At 44.3% G+C, this 22,673-nt stretch overlaps 1 protein-coding gene across 1 annotated transcript in view; it reads left to right on the forward strand.

Annotated features, from left to right (window-relative positions):
- Positions 1-21,435, forward strand: part of G3bp1 (G3BP stress granule assembly factor 1) — a 36,116-nt gene extending 14,681 nt beyond the window's left edge. Inside the window, exons 2-12 of the mRNA XM_036197402.1 lie at positions 423-535; positions 2,036-2,117; positions 3,482-3,655; positions 7,886-7,976; positions 10,784-10,877; positions 15,504-15,702; positions 16,389-16,490; positions 18,013-18,124; positions 18,250-18,378; positions 18,928-19,037; positions 19,989-21,435. Of these exons, the coding sequence (XP_036053295.1) occupies positions 441-535; positions 2,036-2,117; positions 3,482-3,655; positions 7,886-7,976; positions 10,784-10,877; positions 15,504-15,702; positions 16,389-16,490; positions 18,013-18,124; positions 18,250-18,378; positions 18,928-19,037; positions 19,989-20,198 (1,398 nt within the window). The 5' untranslated portion in view covers positions 423-440 and the 3' untranslated portion in view covers positions 20,199-21,435. The remainder of the gene's footprint in view (positions 1-422; positions 536-2,035; positions 2,118-3,481; positions 3,656-7,885; positions 7,977-10,783; positions 10,878-15,503; positions 15,703-16,388; positions 16,491-18,012; positions 18,125-18,249; positions 18,379-18,927; positions 19,038-19,988) is intronic.
- The last annotated feature ends 1,238 nt before the right edge of the window (positions 21,436-22,673 follow it).

Genomic DNA, 22,673 nt, shown 5'->3' on the forward strand with positions numbered 1-22,673 from the left:
TTAGGAACTTAATAACTGGGCTGGTGAATGCTGGGAATGTCTGTTGGGATTTTATCTCTAGCTTAAGAAAACTAAATATTTGGAATGAGTTTTTACATTTTCCCCCCACATATTCATCTGGCTACAATACATTTGGATGTAAAATTTATGGATTTAGTTTGTTCTTGTAATGTTCATTCCTTTTTAAACTTTAAGATTACTGGGTGTGGTTATAATCTTTACTGGTTGCATTTGAGAGGCTGAGTCAGGCGGATCTCTGAGTTTGATGCCATCCTGGTCTACACAGTGAGTTCCACGGTAGCCAGAGCATGGCAGGGAGACTGACTCGTAGGAATGCTGAAGCGATAGTGTATGGCTTAGCACAGTGAGTCAGTCCTTTTCAGGCTCTTATAATTGATTGACTGACTTGTATTGTTTTACAGGTTGAATCGACCAAAGCGATGGTTATGGAGAAGCCTAGTCCCCTGCTGGTCGGGCGGGAGTTTGTGCGACAGTACTACACCCTGCTGAACCAGGCCCCGGACATGCTGCACAGGTGTGCTTTCATGTGCCTAGGCGGGGTGTTGTGGGATGAGTCTTCACATAAGCACCTATAAGGAGAGGTTTAGAAAGAAAGAAAGCATAGATCTTACCATGGTCGGTAGCCCTGGCCTGGCGTGGAATTCACAGAGATCTGCCTGCCTGTGCCTCCTGAGTGCTGGGATTAAAGGTGTCCACTATGCCTGGCTCACACAGATTTACTTTGTAAAGCTGTATTAATTCACTAGCGAGGTGGTTAGAATCTGTCTGGTATTTTTGGTTGTTATAGTATATAAAACTATGTGGACTTAGATTGATTTTTCACACAAGTCCTAAGATGAGTTTGCTGGGCTAGATAGAGCACTATATTTTCTACTTAAGGCAGGCTGGAATTTTTTTTTTTTTTTTTTTAAAGCTTTATCATTTCTAAGACAGAATCTGCTTCTCTTGACAACCTTTTGGTAAAGCATTTCAGAAGCTGGCCTCATCTTTTAGATGTTGATTTTCAGAGCATTTAAAATTCTCTGGATTCACCTTCCAGCAGCAGAAAAGGTCTCTGCATGTTTTTACCCTTCTTCCTTTTTCTTAATTCTTGCTGGGTTTTATGTCAGTTTTCTTCTGCTCTGCCTTGTAAATGAGTCAAATTTGTGGTGTCAGAACCTGCATCAGCGCAAACCTAAGCTGGAGCTGGAAGACACTGATGCACACCTGTCTTACTAATGCTGCAGAGCCTACGATTTCCTTCTCCTGCATTTCCATTCCCATCGAGAGTGGAGTGGAGAGCAGAGGCTGCTGAAGTGAGTTCCTTTAATAATGTGAAAAGTAGTATGTTGCCTGATGCATTGGTGCCCGCCTTTAATCTCAGCACTCTGGAGTTAGAGGCAGGTGATCTCTGAGTTCCAGACAGTGCTCCATAGGAGAAACCCTGTCTCAAAAAGGTAGATGTGGATGTTGATAGAAAATACAAAGCCATAGCGTGGCTCACTTATTTTAGAGTTTATTGGGCTGACCTCAGATGTCTTCAAGGATTGTTCTTTAGTTGGCATTTTGCTGTACATCTCTCTGATGTCCTTTTAGTGAAAACAGGGTATTTGAGTGTATGGGTAGGAGAGCTAAAGGGATGGAAGTTCGTACCGCCCGCACACAGGACAACTGCCCACTGCCTTCTCAGGTGGGAAGGCACCGACTCTTCCGTCCGTGACAGGGCAGCTGTCCTCAGCGGAAGCAGGAACTTGACTTTGATTTTTAAGTGCCTGGCTTTGCTGACAAACTCCAAGGTCCTTCCCAACATGATCATCCTGCCCTGAAACCTGGAAGTCGGGACTTGAAAACCATACACATGCCTCACTGACTGAGACTGTTCCCACTCCGGGTGTGTGCAATGGACTTATCGTGCACAAACACAGAGTCCCTACTGTGAGTCTGCCAGTAAGGTGGATAGGTACCAAGCCTGAACACTAAGTACCTGCTCTTCGGGTCCTTGAAGATGAGAAGTAAATTGCCTTCTCTTGTACAGATTTTATGGAAAGAACTCTTCCTATGCCCACGGGGGCTTGGATTCCAATGGGAAGCCAGCGGATGCAGTCTACGGGCAGAAGGTGGGTGCTATGGACCAGTAGCAGCAGAGGAGATAGTTTCTTGTCTACCAGGCAGCTGGTCTTAGAGGGGTGACTCCTGTTTTAATTTCTTGGTTAGCTGAAATGCCTGTGTGTTGTTGTCACATTACATGTCTGTGTTAGATAGCTGGCTTCTGCATAGGAATGTCATTTCTAAACTTAAAAGGTGTTCATTCACTACAGCTTTTTTTTTTTTTTTCTTCCTCGAGACGGGGTTTCTCTGTAGTTTGGTGCCTGTCCTGGATCTCTCTCTGTAGACCAGGCTGGCCTCGGAACTCAAAGAGATCTGCCTGGCTCTGCCTCCTGAGTGCTTGGATCAAAGGCATGCACCACCACTGCCTGGCTCAAGGCAGCTTTTTGAAACATAATTTTGATATATGTTTTTGGCTGTCCTGGAGCTTGCTATGTATGTCTGTCCAGCCTCCTGCCTCAGCATCTTTTTTTTTTTTCCCCGAGACAGGGTTTCTCTGTGTAGCTTTGAGCCTTTCCTGGAACTTGCTGCTTTGTAGACCAGGCTGGCCTTGAACTCATAGAGATCTACCTGCCTCTGCCTCCCGAGTGCTGGGATTAAAGGCGTGTTTTAAGATTTATTTATTTATTATGTACACAGTATTCTACCTGCATGTGTCCCTACAGGCCAGAAGAGGGCACCAGATCTCATTATAGATGGTTGTGAGCCACCATGTGGTTGCTGGGAATTGAACTCAGGACCTCTGGAAGAGTAGTCGGTGCTCTTAACTGCTGAGCCATCTCTCTCTCCAGCCCCTGTTGTATAATTTTAAGGTGTTAATTGCAGTACTAGAGAAGTTTGCTGTTCTCATTGCTGAGGCAGAACCCCTGGCAGAAGCCGCTTAGGCAGGAAGGGCTTTTGAGGCTCAGGGTTTGAGGGTGTGGTCCATCATGGTGGATAAGAATGTAGCAGAAGCACAAGGGAAGTGCTGGTGCTCAGTCCCCCTTCTCTTTTCTACAGTCCAGGGCCCTAGCCTGTGGATTGGTACTGTCCATGGTTAGGATGGGTCTTCATTCCATGCTTGACCTAATTTGGAGACTCCTCACTGGTGTGCGCAGAGGATTGTCTCATAGGTGGTTCTAGGTACCGTCAAGCTGCCTGGAGCCACGGAATAGATTTTTGCCCTTCTGATGTGCTTGTTGTTTTGCTTTGATTGCTTTGCCCAAGGACTGCTTGCAGGAGCAGGAGGTAGGGCTGAGTGTAAAGGACCAGATCCAAGAGAACACAGGGAGGAGCTGGAGGATCTGCCAGGGTCTGTTCTTGGTGCTGGTAGCTGTTGTCTTAGTTTCTGAACTGCTGAGTTCCTGAGGGATTGACTCTTGCCTCCATTCCTCAGGAAATCCACAGGAAAGTGATGTCACAAAACTTCACCAACTGCCATACCAAGATCCGCCACGTGGATGCTCATGCCACTCTGAACGACGGGGTGGTGGTCCAGGTGATGGGGCTACTGTCCAACAATAACCAGGCTCTGCGGAGGTTCATGCAGACCTTTGTCCTTGCTCCTGAGGTATGTTGCATGATGGCTGTTGGCTCTGTAGTGATGGAGCACTGAGATACTAAAAACTGTGTAGTCTCTGGATTTCTGGCAGCCCAGGGTAATAGGAATGGCTGCAGGGGCAGAGCTGCTTTGTCCTTCTGTCCTGGAGCTAGGGTGTCCTCACTGGCCCAGGGAGCTGTGTTATTGGAGGATCTCTTCCTTCTAAGCCATTTGAAATGAAGGACACTTTATATCCATTCATCTGGTATCTTTTCAGAACAAGGAATTCTGTCCCATAACCATCCTGTTGTTAGCAAATTCAGGAAATACTACTCAGTATAACTCAATCTACATTTAAATTTCAGGAAATATGCCAGTATAGTTTTCCATAGTAGTTTGTTTTTTCTGAGCTAAGATTCTGTATCTAACTGTCCATTGTGTTCCTCTGGTGGTAGTGTCTCTGGTTCCCCATCATTTGTAGTACCTTCCTTCTTACTCTTCTGATTTGCTTGGCCTTGACAGTTCTGAAGAGCACAGTCACATGGTATACACACTTGATGTGTTTTTCTTCTAGTTGTCAATTAGTTCCATGATGCCATTTAGTGCCTCTGGTTCCCCAGGTAATGTGCACAGGTCTGAAGTCAGGTAGCTTTCGTATCTGATTTGTAAGTTGTGACCAGTTCTTGGATCCTGTATAGACATACTGCTCACTATCAGTTTTGTATGCTGTCATTGGTCTTCATGGGAGGCTCTTGGCTGAGTGGAAGGATGACAGGTGGGAATGTCTGGTCCCATCCACTACCCTGTGTTCATTCATTGGCATTATCTTATCACCCCTCCACCACCACCACCATCATTCATGTATTTCTAGTATATTTAGTGAGTTATGATTCATTAGTAACTCTTTAGCATATCCCCATGTCCTGGGCTTAGTCAGTGGGAACCCTTCATGCTGTCCTGTTCTGGTGTGGGCACAGGATGCTTTATGTTCTTGTGCTGGCCCTGGCTCCTTAAGCCCCGTTTGGGAATTACCTTGTTCCGTTCATGGTGATTCTTTGTATTCAGGCTTCTGAAAGTTCCTCAGGTGGATGATGAGGGATGCGATGCCATTTGTGCCTTCAGAGAGCAGGGGCAGGAAGCTGCAGAAGTGTGGAATCTGCTTCTAAGGACTTGCTGAATAAGTGTTTTCTCCAGCACTCATCTTAAAAAAAAAAAAAAAAAAATTAGGATGGTAAAATTACTATCCCTATCTTTAAAAGAATTTTTGGGGTGGATGGGGTGTTTTGGTTTTTTGTTTGTTTGTTTGTCACCCCCCCCCCCCCCCCCCCCCCCGCCCCGAGATAGGGTTTCTCTGTAGCTTTGGAGCCTGTCCTGGACTAGCTCTGTAGACCAGGCTGGTCTTGAACCCACAGAGATCCACCTGCTCCTGCCTCCCGAGTGCTGGGATTACAAGTGTGCGACACCACTGCCCGGCTATTGGATGGGGCGTTTGTAAGACAGGGTTTCTTTGTGTAGTCCTGGCTGTTCTGGAACTTGCTCTGTAGACCAGGCTGGTCTCAACTCAGATCTTCCTGTGCTGGGATTGAAGGTGTGCACCACTGCCACCTGGCAGATATTTTTGTTTTGAGACAGAACCTCATTATGTAGCTCAGACTGTCCTGGACATCACAGAGATCCTCCTGTCTCAGCCTCCCAAGAGCTAGGATTGCAGGTATGTACTACCATTGAGTGTGTAGTCAAGATATTTGAAAGAAGAGTTACATTAAAGTGTAAAATACTTGATAGCCATGGTGGTGGTGGTGCATACATGTAATTCCAGTTTTAAAAACTTTTTGTTTTATGTGTGGGGGTGTTTTGTCTGCATGCGTGTAGTGTGCTTAGAGGCCAGAAGAGGGCAGTGGATCTCCATGTGGGTGCTGGAACCAGAGCCTGGTTATCCTATAAAAGCAGCCAGTGCGCTTTCCCCCCATTTATTTGTTTATTTATTCATTCATTCATTCATTCATTCATTCATTTTTCTATTATCAGCTTGATACAGTATAAATTCTTATCTTAATAGTGAAATGTTTCATTGAGGCTTGCCCAGTAATTGAGTAAAACCAAAACTTATTATAAGCCACAGTCATCCTAGGGTCTCCCCTGCTATATATCCTCTCTGGTTCTGTGGGTTGCAGTCTGATTGTTCTTTGCTTTATATCTAGAGTCCACTTATGAGTGATTACATACCATGTTTGTCCTTCTGGGTTTGGGTTACCTCACTCAGGATGATATTTTCTAGTTCCATCCATTTGCCTACAAATTTCATGCTGTCATTGTTTTTCTCTGCTGAGTAGTACTCCACTGTATATATGTACCACATTTTCTTAATCCATTCTTCAGTTGACGGGCCTCTAAGTGGTTTCCAGGTTCTGGCTATTATGAATAGCGCTGCTATGAACAGAATGGCTAAGATCAAAAACACTAAAGACAGTCTATGTTGGAGAGAATGTGGAGCAAAGGGAACACTCCTCCACTGTTGGTGGGAATGCAAACTTGTACAACCACTGTGGAAATCAGTATGGCGGTTTCTCAGAAAATTGGGAATCGATCTACCTCAAGACCCAGCCATACCACTCTTGGGCATATACCCAAGGAATGCTCAATCATACCACAGCCAGTGCTCTTAACCACTGAGCCATCTTTCCAGTCCAGGAATTCCAGCTTTTGAGAAGCTGAGGCAGAAGGTTTGCTAGCTTGAGGTCAGTCCACAGTAAACCAAGAGATGATGTCTCAAAAGGAGGAGGGGGACTGATGACTTCTCTATATGATAGAGAGAATTTTACAGCCTGTATTGCTAATTATAGGCTCATCATAGTTTCTTTTTGTCTTTCAATGGAAGCATTTATCTCCCTTAAGAAAATGTATTGTTGCATAAACAATCTCAATACACCAAATACTATGGTATGTTTTGATATCCCACTTTTTGTGGTTGAGAGAACAACCTTAGAAATTGAACAGCCCTCCGGGCTGTGGTGGCACACGCCTGTAATCCCAGCACTCGGGAGGCAGAGGCAGGTGGATCTCTGTGAGTTGGAGGCCAGCATGGGCTACAGAGCCAGAGCTAGTCCAAGACAGGCTCCAAAGCAAAAAAAGCAAAAAAAAAAAAAAAAAAAAAAAAAAAAAGAGAGAAATTGAACAGCCAGTAAATGAGATGATTGAATTTGGGCTCAAGTGTGTCTAAACCCACATGAGAAATCTTTTGAGTTTTCTTACCATAAGTACTTGTTCTTGGATTAATGTTCTTACATAAGAGTTAGGGCATTTTAAATACCTCCTTGAGTTGAGACTACAGTGCCTCTAAATGGCTGAAAAGTCTTTGGCATCCTATGCAAGAGCTTTGTTGATTTTTTTTTTTTTTTCTTCTGTGTGAGTGGCCATCTGGTGGTAAGGATGAATATTTTAACAATATGTCTATGTGGTTCTTCACAACTGTATGAACAGGATTTCACACAGTAGGACATTCAGTCTTGGCACAGATGACATCTGCTGTCATGAGTGCTGCTGCCATTTAGCACTCTCCCTGTTCTTGTCTTAGTTATCAGCCCCCATTGTTAAAACAGAAATGTTTCTTTCTTTTTGGTTTTTCGAGACAGTGTTTCTCTGTGTAGCTTTGTGCCTTTTCTGGAACTCACTCTGCAGTCCAGGCTGGCCTTGAACTCACAAAGATCTGCCTGCCTCTGTCTCCCGAGTGCTGGGATCAAAGGCATGCGCCACCATCGCCTGGCAAAACAGCAATGTTTCTAGATGGTGCCAGATGTCTGCTGGGGCAAAGTCTCCTGTAGCTGAGAGCTGCTTGGTGTAGTGACTTGTTTTCTGTTTTTTTTTTTTTTTTTAAGGCTTATTTATTTATTCATTCATTCATTCATTTATTTATTTATTTATTTATTTATTATGTATACAGAAGAGGGCGCCAAATCACATTACAGGTGGTTGTGAGCCACCATGTGGTTGCTGGGAATTGAACTCAGGACCTCTAGAAGAGCAGTCACTGCTCTTAATCTCTGAGCCAGCTCTCCAGCCCTTGTTTTCTGTTTTTTAAAGGAAGGAAGAGTGCTTTGGTTCACGTTTGAAGGGTACAGTCCATCATGGCAGTGAAGTCAGGCAGTGGGAGTATGAGGCAGCTGCCTACAGTGCATCAGAAGCAGGAAGGAGAGAGATGAATGCTCACGATTCAGTTTTTTATAAGTCTGAATAACTGAAAACTTGTTGCTGACATTGCAGGGATCTGTTGCCAACAAATTCTATGTGCACAACGACATCTTCAGATACCAAGATGAGGTCTTTGGTGGCTTTGTCACCGAACCTCAGGAGGGTAAGTGTGAAGCCATAGACACAGTTACTTGTGTGGAATTTGAAAATGGCATCAGGTTTGTGGCATGAATCTTAAAAGTACTTGTTAATGAAATCAAACCTGAGGCCAGTTATTGGGGTGATTGCTGGAAGATCAGAGACACAGAACAAGCCACAGCTACCTCACCTTGCTAGTTCCTCAGGTGATCCTTTTTCCTCAGGCTGGAAGCTTCTGAGTCCTCATCCCAATGGCTCTCAGCTGAACTGTGTTGCTCCAAAGCCTGAATGCTAACCAACCAAATGCTTAACTAACTACATGCTTTTCTTCCTACATGCTTTTTTCTTTAGTTCCTGGTCCTCACACCTTATATACCTTTCTCTTTCTGCCCCCACTCCCTGGGATTAAAGGTTGTGTTCTGGGATTAAAGGCGTGGGTCACCATGCTTAGCTGTTTCTAAAGTGGCCTGAACTCAGAGATCCACCTGGCTCTGCCTCCCAAGTGCTGGGATTAAAGGCGTGTGCTACCACCGCCCAACTTCTGTTATGGCTTGCTCTGACCCATTTTCTAGCCACCATTTTTGGCTTTGTTCTAGTGGCTGTCTGTTCTCTGACCCCAGATATGTTTATTTCGGGGAACACACAATATTTCAGGGAACACAATACCCACCACATTTCCCCTGTTTTTGTCTAAAATTGTGACTTATGAGAATGTTTTTTGTTACAGTGTATATTTTATTTTTTATTTTATTTATTTATTAAAATTTTTTCCATTTTACATACCAACCCCAGTTCCCCCTCCCTCCCCTTCTCCCACCTCCATCTCCTTCCCACTCTACCCCCATCCGCTTCTCAGAGTGGGTAAGGCCTCCCATGGTAGTCAACAAAGTCTGGTATACCAAGTTAAAGGAGATCCTAGCCCTCCCCATTGTATCAAGGCTGAGCAAGGTATCCCACCACAGGGAATGGGTTCCAAAAAGTCAGTTCACGCACCTGGGATAAGTCCTGGTCCCACTACCAGGGACCCCAAGCCACACAACTGTTACCCACATTCAGTGGGCCTAGTTCGGTCCCATGCAGGTTCCCGAGCTGTCAGTGAGTTCCAACTGGCACCGGTCAGCTGTCTCTGGGTATCCCCATCTTGATCCCCTCCTCCTCCTCCTCCTCCTCCTTCTCCTTCTCCTCCTCCTCCTCCTCTTCCTCCTCCTCTTCTTCTTCTTGAATGCGGAATGCCATTTTTTACTGAAGGAGGAGGTCTTAAATACAGGCTTACAGCACAATGGGAGAACCTCAGAGGGCAGAAGTTTGCTTCTGATGTGGTTTTTTTTGGGGGGGGGAGCTGAGGGGGGACCGAACCTCAGGCCTTGCACTTGCTAGGCAAGCGCTCTACCACTGAGCTAAATCCCCAACCCCGCTTCTGATGTTTTACGATCTTGCATCTAAGTAGTTAACACCCAATATGCCGGATACACAGACAAGAAACATCCCTTAAGCATTAAGGAGGGTGGAATCTTGCAGGGAATTAGCATAGGGAGGATATCAAGGTCAAGGTCAGCAAGCAAGGCAACAATTACCCAAAACGGGGTCCAGGGACCCCCCTTTTACTAAAGAATGAGCTTCTGACTTAGGTTGCGTGGGACTTCAGCAGTTCACCTTACCCGTCATGAGACTCCTGTCCACAGTGTGTATTTTATTAATGAGTCTTGTCAGCATGGGATCTGGAGGGATTATCCTAGTTAATGTGAATGGTTAGTTTCTCCTCGGTCAGAAGCAGTCCAGTTAGCCCGGCTCAGGTAGAAGGCCTGGCACACACCTGTGCTGCTCTGAGTGCTGGTGAGAGGTGGCAGCCTCCTCTAGGAAGCCCAGTTCTGTAGAATGGGCAGTCAAGGAGCCTGCCTTTTCTCTTCGGGGAATGCTATTCTCAAGCTTTGTGCTGGTGTAGATAATGGCTGGAAGAAAGGACAGGGTGGAGTGTGCAGAGCATTCTCTGGGGTGACCTGCTGCAGATGCACGTTGTGGTTTTTGCTCTTTTTTTTTTTTTTTTTTTGGTCACGTTATTGAGCTCGTTCCAAAGTGTTCCTCACAAAATCTGACATTTTCTTTCTGAGAAGGGATTTTTGCATCAGTCTTTGTTACTGTTAACTGAATCCCTGGGAAAGGGGAGTCACTTTTGAGGGTATAGATTTGAGAGGTTCCCAGACCCACTGTTTTCCTCTGGGTTGATGAGAACCATGTGGCCACAGCAGTGGGCAAGGACTGTATTCACATGCCAGCTCGTTCTCTAGTCCCACAGTTTACTTGGCTGTATGAGTTCTTCCGGGCTGGCCTTTCTAATAAACACAGGTGCTCTGTCGATTGCTCTTCACTCCTTTTGTGTACTTGATTTTCTCAGCTAAGACACATGGGAGTCTGAGGAGCCCAGTGCAGAGTAACCTTCCCAATCCATCCTGAATTCAAAGCAATTGCACATCCTACAAATGTGATAAAGCACCCCAACTTTGGAAAGAAAGGGTTTATTTTGGCTCACAGTTTAAGGGGGACAGGTCCATCATGGTGGAGGAGGCATGGTGACAGGCAAATAGGGCATGTGGCAGAAGCAGGAAGCTGGCCCGTCACATTGCATCAACACACAGGAAGCAGAGAGCCTTTTTCTTTTTAAAGAGTCTGTACTTAATTAAAATGCTTAACTTTCCTTTAAAGTCTGTGCCTTGACTTTACCAAATTGCCCTGCTTTCTTTCCTGTGTTTTCCTTTGTGTCTGTAGTAGAAACTGTAATTTAAGGAACTTGTGGGTTTAGAGTGATCGTAATTATTTTACATATTTTCCTCTTAGAATCTGAGGAAGAAGTAGAAGAACCTGAAGAAAGACAGCAGACACCTGAGGTGGTGCCTGATGATTCTGGAACTTTCTATGATCAGACTGTCAGGTAAGGGAACTTCTCTTCACGTGTCTAGACTTGCAACAAGAAGTTGAATTATGTTGGAGCAGACGTGTCTTCTAAGGATTAATCTCAGGCAATGAGCAGGGGCTGGGTGTCTGTATCAGTGGATAGAGGGATTGCCTAGTATACACCAGATCCTGGGTTTGATTCTCAGCACTGCCTAAGTTGGGTGTGTAGAGAGAGATACCTGTAATCCCACTGTTCCAGAGGCTGAGGTGAGAGGATTGCTGTGAATTTGAACATATCCTGGAGGGGCTGTGGAATGAGAATCTCCAATGAGGAAAGCAATGGTAATTTTCTAGGAAAATGTTTTGTGTTATTTCTGACTAGATAGCAATATGCAACTTGTTTATTTTTATGGCATGTACTGTGAAAACTATTTAAATAATGTTTATGAGTTACTTGTTGGTTCAGGTTACTAATTGTCTTGGAGATAGGAGCTCACTTTGTAGCTGAGGCTAGCTTGGAATTCTTACGATCATCTGTCCTAGCCTTCTATTCTAGATGCTGGGCTTACAGGTGTGCACACAAGTAATAGAAGAATTTACTTAACTAAATGAATAAAATTTCAAACCCATAAGCTAACTAGTAATAATGAGAAGTTTCACAACCCAGTACTATGGCTCAGAGAAGGCTGGGTGGCTCAGGGTGACCTGTGTTTTGATTCCTGAAACACCCATGATGGAAGGAGAGAACTCACACCTGCAAGCTATCCTCTGACCTCCGTGGGTATGCCGTGACACATGTGTCCAGCCCTCCTCCCCATAAGTCAATGCAATAAAGATTGTTAAGGTGGTCCTGGGGGCTGGAGAGACTGCTCAGCTGCGGTAAGAGCACTTGTGGCTCTTGCAGAAGACTTGAGTTTAGTTCCCACCACCCATGTGGTGGCTTAGCAACTCTTAACTCCAGTGTCAGGGGTTCTGATGTGTTCTTCTGGCCTCAAGGCACTGGCATGGATGTATATACACTTAAAAAATATTTTTCATGACCTCAAATAATGAGTATAGTGTTGTCTTGCTTTTTTTATTGTCCTGGTCCTTCCTAGGGCAGAAATGTTTTAATAGGCCAAAATGTGTACTGTTGCCATGGATGTTCCATGTGTCAATACTCAGTGCTCAAAGCCCCTTTCAAACCTTTATCAAAGTATGGTCATACCTGTTCACTCTGGCTAAGAGTGAAGAATGTGTTTAACCACAGACCTACTGAGGTCCAATGCCCAGAGGAAAAACGTGGCCAGGGACAGTGAGTGTTGGCAACTGGTGTGAAAATGTAACCACTGTTGGAGGTGTAACTGATGTCTTCTCTCCCAGAATTCCTTGTGGCTTTAAAAAAAAAGATTTATTTGTCTATGTATTTTGTGTATATGGGTGTTTGTCTATATGTATGTCTGTACACCAGAATAGGGCATCAGCTCACATTGTGAGCCACCATGTGAGTGCTGGGAATTGAACTCAGCACCTTGGGGAAGAGCATCCCCCTTGTGTGTTTTTATGGGAACTGTTTTTTTTGTGGCTAAAGCCATAGATAATAACATTTGCTATCTTGGATTTTGAAGCTAGCTGACCTCACTAGCCTTGCTGTGTCTGAGCTAGGCCTCAGAGATCAGAGAGTTTGATCTTTCTCCATTCAATACAATGCTGTGATCCATATAAATAAGCTAATTAATGTTGTTAGAGTTTTCCTGCCTGGCCCATTCAAGACAAATCTCCCTTACCCACCAGTCCCACAGTCGCTCAGACCCAACCAAGAAAGCACACAGAAACTTACATTGTTTACAAACTGTATGGCTGTGGCTGGCTTCTTGTTACCTACTTTTTCTATCTTAAATCAACCCATTTCTGCTTATCTATACTTTGCCACATGGCTTGTGGCTTACCAGTGTCTTTACATGTTGCTTCTCATGGTGGCGGCTGGCGGTGTCTCCCCAGCCTTCTACTTTCCAGAATTCTCTTTTCTCTTGTCCCGCCTATACTTCCTGCCTGGCCACTGGCCAATCAGAACTTTATTTACACAGAGTGATATCCACAGCACTTCCCCTTTTCTTTTTTTTTTAAGGAAGGTTTTAACTTTTATATAGTACAATTACATATAACAAAACAATTATCAAGCAAGAAATACAGTTACAATATTAAAGAAGATATCCTGTCTATCTTATATTTATGAGTCTAATGTTTTATATCTAATGTATCTTTTATCATAACTGAGGAAATTATAACTATCTAGTCTTTAACCACATCAAAGACCTCTCAGAAGGATATAATATTACCTGAGAACCAGGAGAAGGATGCAAGCAATTTTTGGGAGTCTTGCAGGGTAGACAGAGACAGCTGGCAGCCTGAACAGTCACCTAATGTTCCTTTGTAAAGTTGGGGCATTTGTCTTCAGCCCACAGGGCTAGAGTCTCTCGGTCACTTCTCTCAGTGTCCTGTAGAATGTCTGGCAGTTTTCTCTGCGAAGCAGGAACCTGAAGGACCATTTTGTCAAGCAAAGTTCAGTGGTCACCTTTCTATGGGTCCTGTATGTCCAGTCGATCGAGCAGTCTAGGCAAGAACAGTTTCTTGCCCAAATGGCTATTTTTGCCAAGGTGAAGATAAACTCCATATGAAGTGTCTTCAGTGCCCATCCTCCTCTGAAGTAAATCGGTGCTGCCAGGAGCAGACATGTCTCACTGTCCAGAAAGTCTAAATTTGAAAAATATTTTAAATGCCATATTCTGTAGACCTTTGAAGTATTTGAGGATTACCTGTCTATCTGAAATATCTCTCTGTATATCTAGAAGACTTAACTAACATGGCTACGAGTATGATTATCATAGATGACTAATTATTAATCTATTTTTAATTATCCATTTTAATTTAAAATGAGCTGTACAAACATAATATCTTAAACAAGAGTAGAAATAGACACAGTATAACAAAATTAACTTTAAGTTTGTATCAATAGACTAAAATCTATACCAATGTAAAACATTTTAAATGAGTTGTTGCTCTTTAGAACTAAGTTCATTAATCTACCCTTTCATCCTATCATATCTATATCATATCCCCTTTTTATCTTTAGAAAAAGATTGCATTTATAATCAACCTGTTTTAAATAAAATAGTGGTTTTTCTCTGTCCCACACCAGAGGGCTCTTCTGATTTGGGACACAAGAATCTCTTAACCTTTTCTTTTAGCAATATGTCTGGGTTTAGAGAAGGAGTGAGCCAATTCCATCTCCAAAGCCAGCTTGATAATTTTGGGAATGTGGGCGTAGTTTCTCTTACTACTTCCTGCTGGAGGGGGGCGCTTTATCTTATGGGGACACAAAGAAAATTTTAGGATTATGGAGTAGTCCATTAGGGTAAACCTCTGAGCCAGTTGCCTTGAAAGCATTCTGGATGTTGGACCATCTGGGCCATGGTGTCATCAGAGACCTTTCAGGTGGTCTTGGCTGATCAAACCTGATGTATCTTAATCTGGAACAAATCCACAGCCTCTGGCTTTCTGTGGAAACAAAAGCAGAGACTCTTTTCCAAAGCAACATATCCTTATATCCAAATTTTGAAGTCAAGGTACCTTTAAAATTTACATATTTGTTTAACTCAACAGCTTTTATGATCATATCTTTTTCTGTAGTTAAAAATCCCAAAGACAAGACAAACCAGATTCTCTGTATAATATCCATCTTTGTAAGATTGAAACACCTCTGTGGCTGCTGGCTCCGCCCACCTCAGCTTCCCAACATGGCGGTGGTTCAGTTTACCACCAGCTCTGTGTCTGGAGCCATGTGTATCATCAACTATCAGAAGCAGTTCTATTAAAGCAGCGCATATCCCAGAAATCTTTTTTTTTTTTTTTTTTTAATCTAGCAAAGGCTAAATCCACCATGCAGCAAAGTGTCGCTTATAGATTCCTCATTCCCGCCACACTGCAGGTCAGATGCACACGCCAGGAACCTGCCATAGTAGCTCAAACCGGCAGGCTGCCGCTAACTTGAGAGAGACAACTAGGAAGTTCTTTTTAGCTCTGTTTTAGAATCTTTTTTTTTCAGGTTTTAGGTGGAAATTCTTGCCCCACGTTGGGTGCCATTTGTTGTTAGAGTTTTCCTGCCTGGCCCAGTCAGGACAAATCTCTCTTACCCACCAGTCCCACAGTCGCTCAGACCCAACCAAGAAAGCACACAGAAACTTACATTGTTTACAAACTGTATGGTTGTGGCTGGCTTCTTGTTATCTACTTTTTCTATCTTAAATCAACCCATTTCTGCTTATCTATACTTTGCCACATGGCTTGTGGCTTACCAGTGTCTTTACATGTTGCTTCTCATGGTGGCGGCTGGCGGTGTCTCCCCAGCCTTCTACTTTCCAGAATTCTCTTCTCTCTTGTCCCGCCTATACTTCCTGCCTGGCCACTGGCCAATCAGAACTTTATTTACACAGAGCGATATCCACAGCAAATTAATAGTAACAGAGAAGCACTTGATTCCGTTTTGTTCCTTAAAATCGTGTGTTCATCAGAATTTAGCAAACAGGCTCTTGTCCTGAGACCTTTCTCTTTTGTCATAGGTGGCTCGAAGTGTCTGGTTGAGTCATAGAGACAGGCTTACATTTCTCAAATTCTCCCATGACAGCAATGACTTGGAGGAGCATTTAGAGGAACCTGTTGTGGAGCCGGAGCCAGAACCGGAGCCGGAGCCAGAACCGGAACCTGTGCCTGACATCCAAGAGGACAAGCCTGAGCCTGCATTGGAGGAAGCTGCTCCGGAGGATGTGCAAAAGAGCGCTTCCCCGGCCCCAGCAGATGTCGCCCCAGCACAGGAGGACTTGAGGGTAGGGACTGTGGTTTAGCACTATGTTCCTGTGCTGAAGATCAGTCCCAGGGTGTCGGTAGATATGCAGTGTCCTAGTGTTGCTACAGAGCTCTTCTGTTTTGAGACTGATTCTCATGTCTCCTAGGCTGGCCTCAAACTAATCCTCTGACCTCCATCTCATGAGAACTGGGAACGTAGTTATGTCCCGCCAGGCCTGACTTTGGAGACACTGGGGACTGAGCCACATCCTCACTCTCTGCTAATTTGTTTATTTATTTGTTTTGGTCTTTTGAGACAGGGTTTCTCTGTGTAGGCCTGGCTATCCTGGAACTTGCTCTATAGACCAGTCTGCTCTATAGATCAGAGAGATCCATCTGCTTCAGCCTTCCGAGGGCTGTGATTAAACACCTGCACCTGGCCTTCTGCTAGTTTTTAAAATCTCTTTTTCTCCATCGTAATTACTTTGGTTGACTTTGAGCTGGTCTCACTGTGTAGCCCAGGCTAGCCTTTCTTAGTCCCCTCAGTATTGGGATTATAGGAGTGTATTGGTATTCTTGGCTGCTTCCAAGACAGTTTTGTAAGCTGTACTCAGTTTGTAAGCTGGCTTGTAGACTCTGCCTGTGATTGGTGCAGAGAGGTGTATGGATGGGAAGCAGACATTAATGACTCTATGTTGCTCTGATGTGTCTTGTTCTTCTTCCCTAGACGTTTTCTTGGGCATCTGTGACTAGTAAGAACCTTCCTCCCAGTGGGGCTGTTCCAGTGACGGGGACACCACCTCATGTGGTAAAAGTGCCGCCTTCACAGGTAAGGGTCTGAGTCTAGGACTTGGGGTACACTTAACTGCTTTGGAAAGTTTAGAGAGTGGGATCCTGGTATACAGGGAAGGGGAGAGGCTAGCGGGTGGTGGTGTTTTAGTAGTGTGGTGAACTATGCAGTAGCTAGAGTAGCAGTACTTGGCCAGAAAGCAGGGCCTTTCTTGGTTTGTATGAGGTTTTCTTTCTATGAGGGTGGACACACAGGTCTGTGCATGCAAGTAGAGGCTAGAGGCCAACTCCACATGTTGTTCCTTGGGAGCTGTGCACTTGGTTTTTTGTTTAGTTTAGTTTTTGTTTTTGAGACAGGGTCTTTACAGCTTTAGATTAGGTGAGGTTGGCTAGTCAGTGAGCCTCAGGAAGGTACCTATCCTCCTTGGAGCCAGAATTGCTATTTTCTAGCTTAATAATTTTGTTTAAGAAAATAGACAAGGGGTGGGAGAAATGGCTCAGTGATTAGGAGCATTTACTGCTCCTAAATGGGGGATCACTTCCTAGCGTCCACATGGTGGCTCTAGTCCTCAGGGATCCAGTGTCTTCTTCTGGCCTCTATAGACGATGCATGTACTTTGCACAGAGATTCATAGAGAAACACATAATTTTAAAAACTTATTCTTACTGTTTGGGCATGGTTATTTTGCCTGCAAGTATATTTGTGCATCATGTACCTATCTGCTGTCCTTGAAGGCCAGAAGAGGGGGTGATGATTCCCTGGGACTGCAGTTATAATTATGAGCTACCAGGGGGCGCTGGGAATCGAACTTTGGTTCTAGGAAAAGCTACCAGTGCTCTTAACTCTGAACCATCTCTCCTGCCTGCCCTACATATATACTTTTTTTTTAAGTTTTAAAAAATGTGTGTGTGGGTAGGTGGCTGGATTATGGCTCAGTGGTTAAGAGCTCTTTTTTTTTTTTTTTCCTTTTTTTCGAATATTTTTTTAGATTTATTTATTTATTATATATGCAGTATTCTGCCTGCAGGCCAGAAGAGGGCACCAGATCTCATTACAAGTGGTTGTGAGCCACCATGTGGTTGCTGGGAATTGAACTCAGGACCTCTGGAAGAGCAGTTAGTGCTCTTAACCACTGAGCTATCTCTCCAGCCTGGTTAAGAGCTCTTACTGCTCTTGCAGAGGGTCTGGGTTCAATTTGCAGCACCTAAGTCACTTACAACCATCTGTAACTCCAGTTCCAGGGGATCCAATGCTCTCTTTTGGCCTTCTCCAACCCATGACATATGTATGCATAGTGCACAAGTATGCATGCAAGCAAAATATTCATACACATAGGATGAAAAATAATGAGGCTGGTGAGATGGCTTAGTGGATAAAGGGACCTGCCACCAAGTCTCACAGCCTGAGTTGGATATGTGGGACCTACTTGTATGTGTATGGCATGTGCATAGCATGTCTACACTTACATACAATAAATGTAATTAAGTTTATTTTAAAAGAAATTTAACATCAGCTAAGCTACTTTGGCTCCCCACAAAGGGTAATCAGTAACCTTTTTTAGCCCCGTCCAGAATCTAAGCCTGAATCTCAGATTCCACCACAAAGGCCTCAGAGAGATCAGAGAGTTCGAGAGCAACGGATCAATATCCCTCCTCAGAGGGGACCCCGGCCAAGTAAGAGCTTTTGGAGAGTTGTATAGCTGGGTGGTTTGGGGCTGGTTGGTGCGGTGGAGTAACTTGGTTTGGGGTGGAGGGAAACTTGTTCATGGAGAGTCTCTGAGTCTGTTTTGTCTCTGAAGTCCGTGAGGCTGGTGAAGCAGGAGATGTGGAGCCTCGGAGGATGGTGAGGCACCCCGACAGTCACCAGCTCTTCATTGGGAACCTGCCACATGAGGTTGACAAGTCGGAACTGAAGGACTTTTTCCAAAGTAGGTGCTGAGTCTCTGCGTCCTGGTTTCCTAGGCAGCCTCACCTAGTGGAGGCACAGGTGTAGTGTCAGCTCTTCTAGTGGCAAGGAGCAGACACTTAATGATCTGTTTAGTCCAGTGCTTGAGGGAACCTGCGCTTCCACAAACATGAGTTCTGGCTGAGCATTCACTCCAAAATAACGGATGTCATAACTGGCAATTCCCTAGAGTGTGACACCAAGTGGAAAATTCCACCCTGACCTCAGTGTCATGAGATGTAGGCATAGTACAGTGTTGTATAAAACTCCTTTACAGTTAGGATCATGTGAGACATATGCATTGTCTTTTACACTTGGGTCCTCTCTCCAAGATCTAAAATTCACAGAGCCTGAAACACTTAGATCTTGGTTATATATTCACCCGAGAGGCATTTGAACTCTGCGTTTCAGTGTGACATCTTTGAAATCAAGTGTGCATTTTAGATTTATAGCACATTTTTGTTTGATGTAAAACTGAGTGTTGGGTAAGCTGGGTGTCTGCAAAGAAGTCACAAGCTCTTTGCACTTACAGATTATGGGAACGTGGTGGAGCTGCGCATTAACAGTGGTGGGAAGTTACCCAACTTCGGTTTTGTTGTGTTTGATGATTCTGAGCCTGTTCAAAAGGTCCTTAACAATAGGGTAAGCAACTTCGAATCTGTGTCTGTGTGTGTTTTGTCTGCATTGATATATGCGTGCCAGGTGTGTACAGTACCCTCCGAAGTGAGAAAAGTGGGGGAACATCTCCTGGAACTAGAGTTATCTTTTTTTTTACCCCCTTGAGACAAGGTTTCTCTGTAGCCCTGGCTGTTGTGGATCTCACTCTGTAGACCAGGCTGGCCTCGAACTCACAGAGATCCGCCTGGCTCTGCCTCCCGAGTGCTGGGATTAAAGGTGTGCACCACCACCGCCCGTTGGTGGAACTGGAGTTAATCTGTTTTGATAACTCCAATTGTACTGGCAGGTGACACTTGAGGTGACCTTCTCTCCATGTGGCTGTGCTGGGTGAAGGTTGCTGCATAGTCTGTTGTTCTTTTCTCTTTTTGTGGGTACTGGCTCACTGAGTATCACTTTCCATCCAAGAGGCCCTGTTCACTCTTCTTCAGGTACCTTAATTTCTTATTGCTGACCTGTTACCTCATTTTATTTAAGTCAGTTTCATGATGTTTTTACTTGAGGTACCATATTCTGCTCAGTATGTGAGAAGATTTTAACCCCAAAGCTGAGAAAGCATCTTTTTTAATTTTCGAGACAGGGTTTCTCTGCGTAGCTTTGCAATTTTCCTGGACCAGGTTGGCCTCCAAATCACAGATATGGATCTGGCTCTGCTTCCTGAGTGCTGGGATTAAAGGCGTGTGCCACCACGGCCGGCCTGAGGAGGCATCTTTATGTCATTGTTTACCTAAAGTTTGTGTTAGTTATTAGTGAGTTCCTTGTGTTTCAGGGCTGTTCACTTTGCCTCTTTTCCACTCACCACATAGGCATGTACTGCAGGGAGTTCCAACAGAGAAGTGGGTTTGTGAGCTGGTTTTGTTCCTTTCCCATAGTCACGGTCAAGCTGGTCTCAGTGTCTGCTTTCCTTGTTCCTCACAGCCCATCATGTTCCGAGGTGCGGTCCGTCTGAACGTGGAAGAGAAGAAGACCCGAGCTGCCAGGGAAGGAGACCGCAGGGATAACCGCCTTCGGGGACCCGGAGGCCCCCGTGGTGGGCCGAGTGGTGGGATGAGAGGCCCTCCCCGAGGAGGCATGGTGCAGAAACCAGGCTTTGGTGTGGGCAGGGGGATTGCAACTCCAAGGCAGTGAATTGCTTGGTCCCGACCTCCACACAGCACACAGCCCTGGCTCCTGCAGAATGGTGAATTCTTCAACCAGCCTTTGGTGTCTCTGAGTAGTCTATTATAAACTGCTCGAGTTTGTACAATTTTAATTTCGCTTGTGTTCATGGTGTGTGCCCCCACTCCCCCTTTCCTCCCTGACCTTTTAGTCCTTCACTTCCAGTTTTCCGGAACGATACTTTAGGAGGAGTAGGTTTTTAAAGAAGAGGGGAGGCCTGTCTTCCTGCCCACACCGCAGATACAACAGACTGGAGCTTAACAGCCATTCCCCAAGGAGTGCGTCTCGCTTTCACTGACAATGGATGTTTCATTTGTTGGGAGACACAGGATTTGATAAACATTTTGGAAGCAGGAAAATCCATATTACCTGTCAAGAGTCACGACTCCTTTCTGGTGTGGAAAAATTGCCTTTTGGCAACTGCCACTGGGTCCCTGCTGGTGTGGCTAACTGAATAAAAGGTGTTTCCAGAACTTTGTTCTTTTGACATGTGATTACCAAACAGTTCTAAACCTCTGTTTTTACCATTGGATTTTAAATTGTGATGTAGCCTGTCAATGTCTAGAACGTAGCTAAGGATTTTTTGTTGAACTATTAGTTTTTTTTTTTTTTTTTTAAGGTAGAGTTTTTCATGTTTTATTTGTATTTGTAAAAAAAAGAAAAGAAAAAAAAAGCAAAAAAGGACAAAAAATCCCCACGAGAAAACAAACCCCCAATCTGATAACAAAACCAAGCAAAACTGTGCCTTCTATTTATCTTTGATTCTGGTCCTGACAATTGTTTAAAGAAAAGTAATAAAGATTCTAGATTTGTGTTCAGATTCAGAGTATGTGGGGGAACTGTAGAATTTTTTTTTTTTGATCACGTGTATGTGTTGTGTTAACATTGTTCTGCCTTATCCTAAAATCACGCCTCAGACTGGACCGCTTTTGAGGAAGGTGCTTCTGCGAGGCCTCTGACCTCAGTGGCTGATGGCCACATTCTACTCTGCTGTCTATCTGGGTTCCCGAGGGGCCCGTCAGAAGGATTTGGCTTGAATCTCGGACTTGGCTAATTGCTCCAGGGTCTGCATATTTTTTTTTCTTTAAATCATAGCCATATGGTAAATTTTCTATTTTGTTACGGTTCTCTTTTACTGATGGACATGCAGTGGGTGTTTCTTGGAAAAGGCCAATTTTTATTAAAATATTTCTGGAAGAAAACTTCATCTGGCAATGTAGATTGCTAAAACTCACTTCACAGTGTTGTGTTGAGTGTTGTGTGTGAGATGGGTGAAGGCTTTGCTTATACATCTTCAGTGTGTGGGTAACCAGATTGTCAAATCTAACTTTTCCTAATGTTTTTTTATGTGTGTGTACATATGGGGGGTGTATTCACACATGGGTGTACCACAGTGTACTTGTGGATATCAAAGGACAAATTGGGTCCAGTCCTTATATTCCACCCTGTTTGAGACAGTCTGTCCTCTCTTGCATAGGCCAGACTCACTATCCTCCCATCTTGCTGTAATGTAAGCACAGGGACTGCAGACACGAGCCTCGTCTGGCTTTCCTGTGGGTTCTGGGGATCAATCAGGTCTTCACACTTGCACGCAGCACATCTGCCAGTCATCTCCCTAGCCCTCTCGTGTTCGATTTGAGAACAGTCATGGATGGGTAAGTGTTTCAGTTTTGTTGTGAGGAAGGGTAGTTTTGGGCGAAAATGATGAGAAGTTATCGGTCTGTACCTCACAGATCTGAATGTTGGCAGCATCTACACATGAGGTAGCTGAGTCACATGACTGTTTTAGGGTCAGTTTAAATATTTTCATTGGTTTTAGGCCAGTGATTATAGGAAAGTGTCAGCATGTATAGAAGTAGATCACGTAATGATTTTGGTGACAAGAAAGACAACAGCCAGGCGTGGTGGTATGTGACTTTAATCCCAGCACTCAGGAGGCAGAAGCGTGTGGATCTGTGTGAGGCTAGCCTGGTTCATGAAGCAATTTCCAGTCTGGCCAAGGCTACATAGTGTGATGTCAAAAATCAAAACAAAAAGGCAGTCAAAGAAAAAAGGTACCCTAGATTGCTTCTGAAAAAAGAAATTGAGGCAGTGCACTTTGGCATAGGCCTATAGTCTCAGATCTTAGAGAGCCCCAGCACAAGAAAATTTCAAGTTCAAGGCCAGTCTGATATATATATAATAAGGTCTGTCTCTACTAAGTTGCAGTAATTGGTAAATCGAAAAATGATTTTCACAACTGTACTAAGTCAGATAGAAGTTCTTCCTAGCCAGGAGTACTAACCTAATGAGGCAATTTGGTAGTACAAAGTGAGAAGTTGTCTTGGGATCAGCATTGCCCCTCATTCTCTGGAGGTCAAGGGTGATCAGGATTGATCTGAGAAATAAAAGTTTCCTGTGGGTACAAGGAACGGTGGTTGGGTCAGGAGATGGAAGTCCTGTCTC

Source organism: Onychomys torridus, chromosome 8 (genome assembly GCF_903995425.1).
Source record: "Onychomys torridus chromosome 8, mOncTor1.1, whole genome shotgun sequence".
Lineage (NCBI taxonomy): Eukaryota > Metazoa > Chordata > Mammalia > Rodentia > Cricetidae > Onychomys > Onychomys torridus.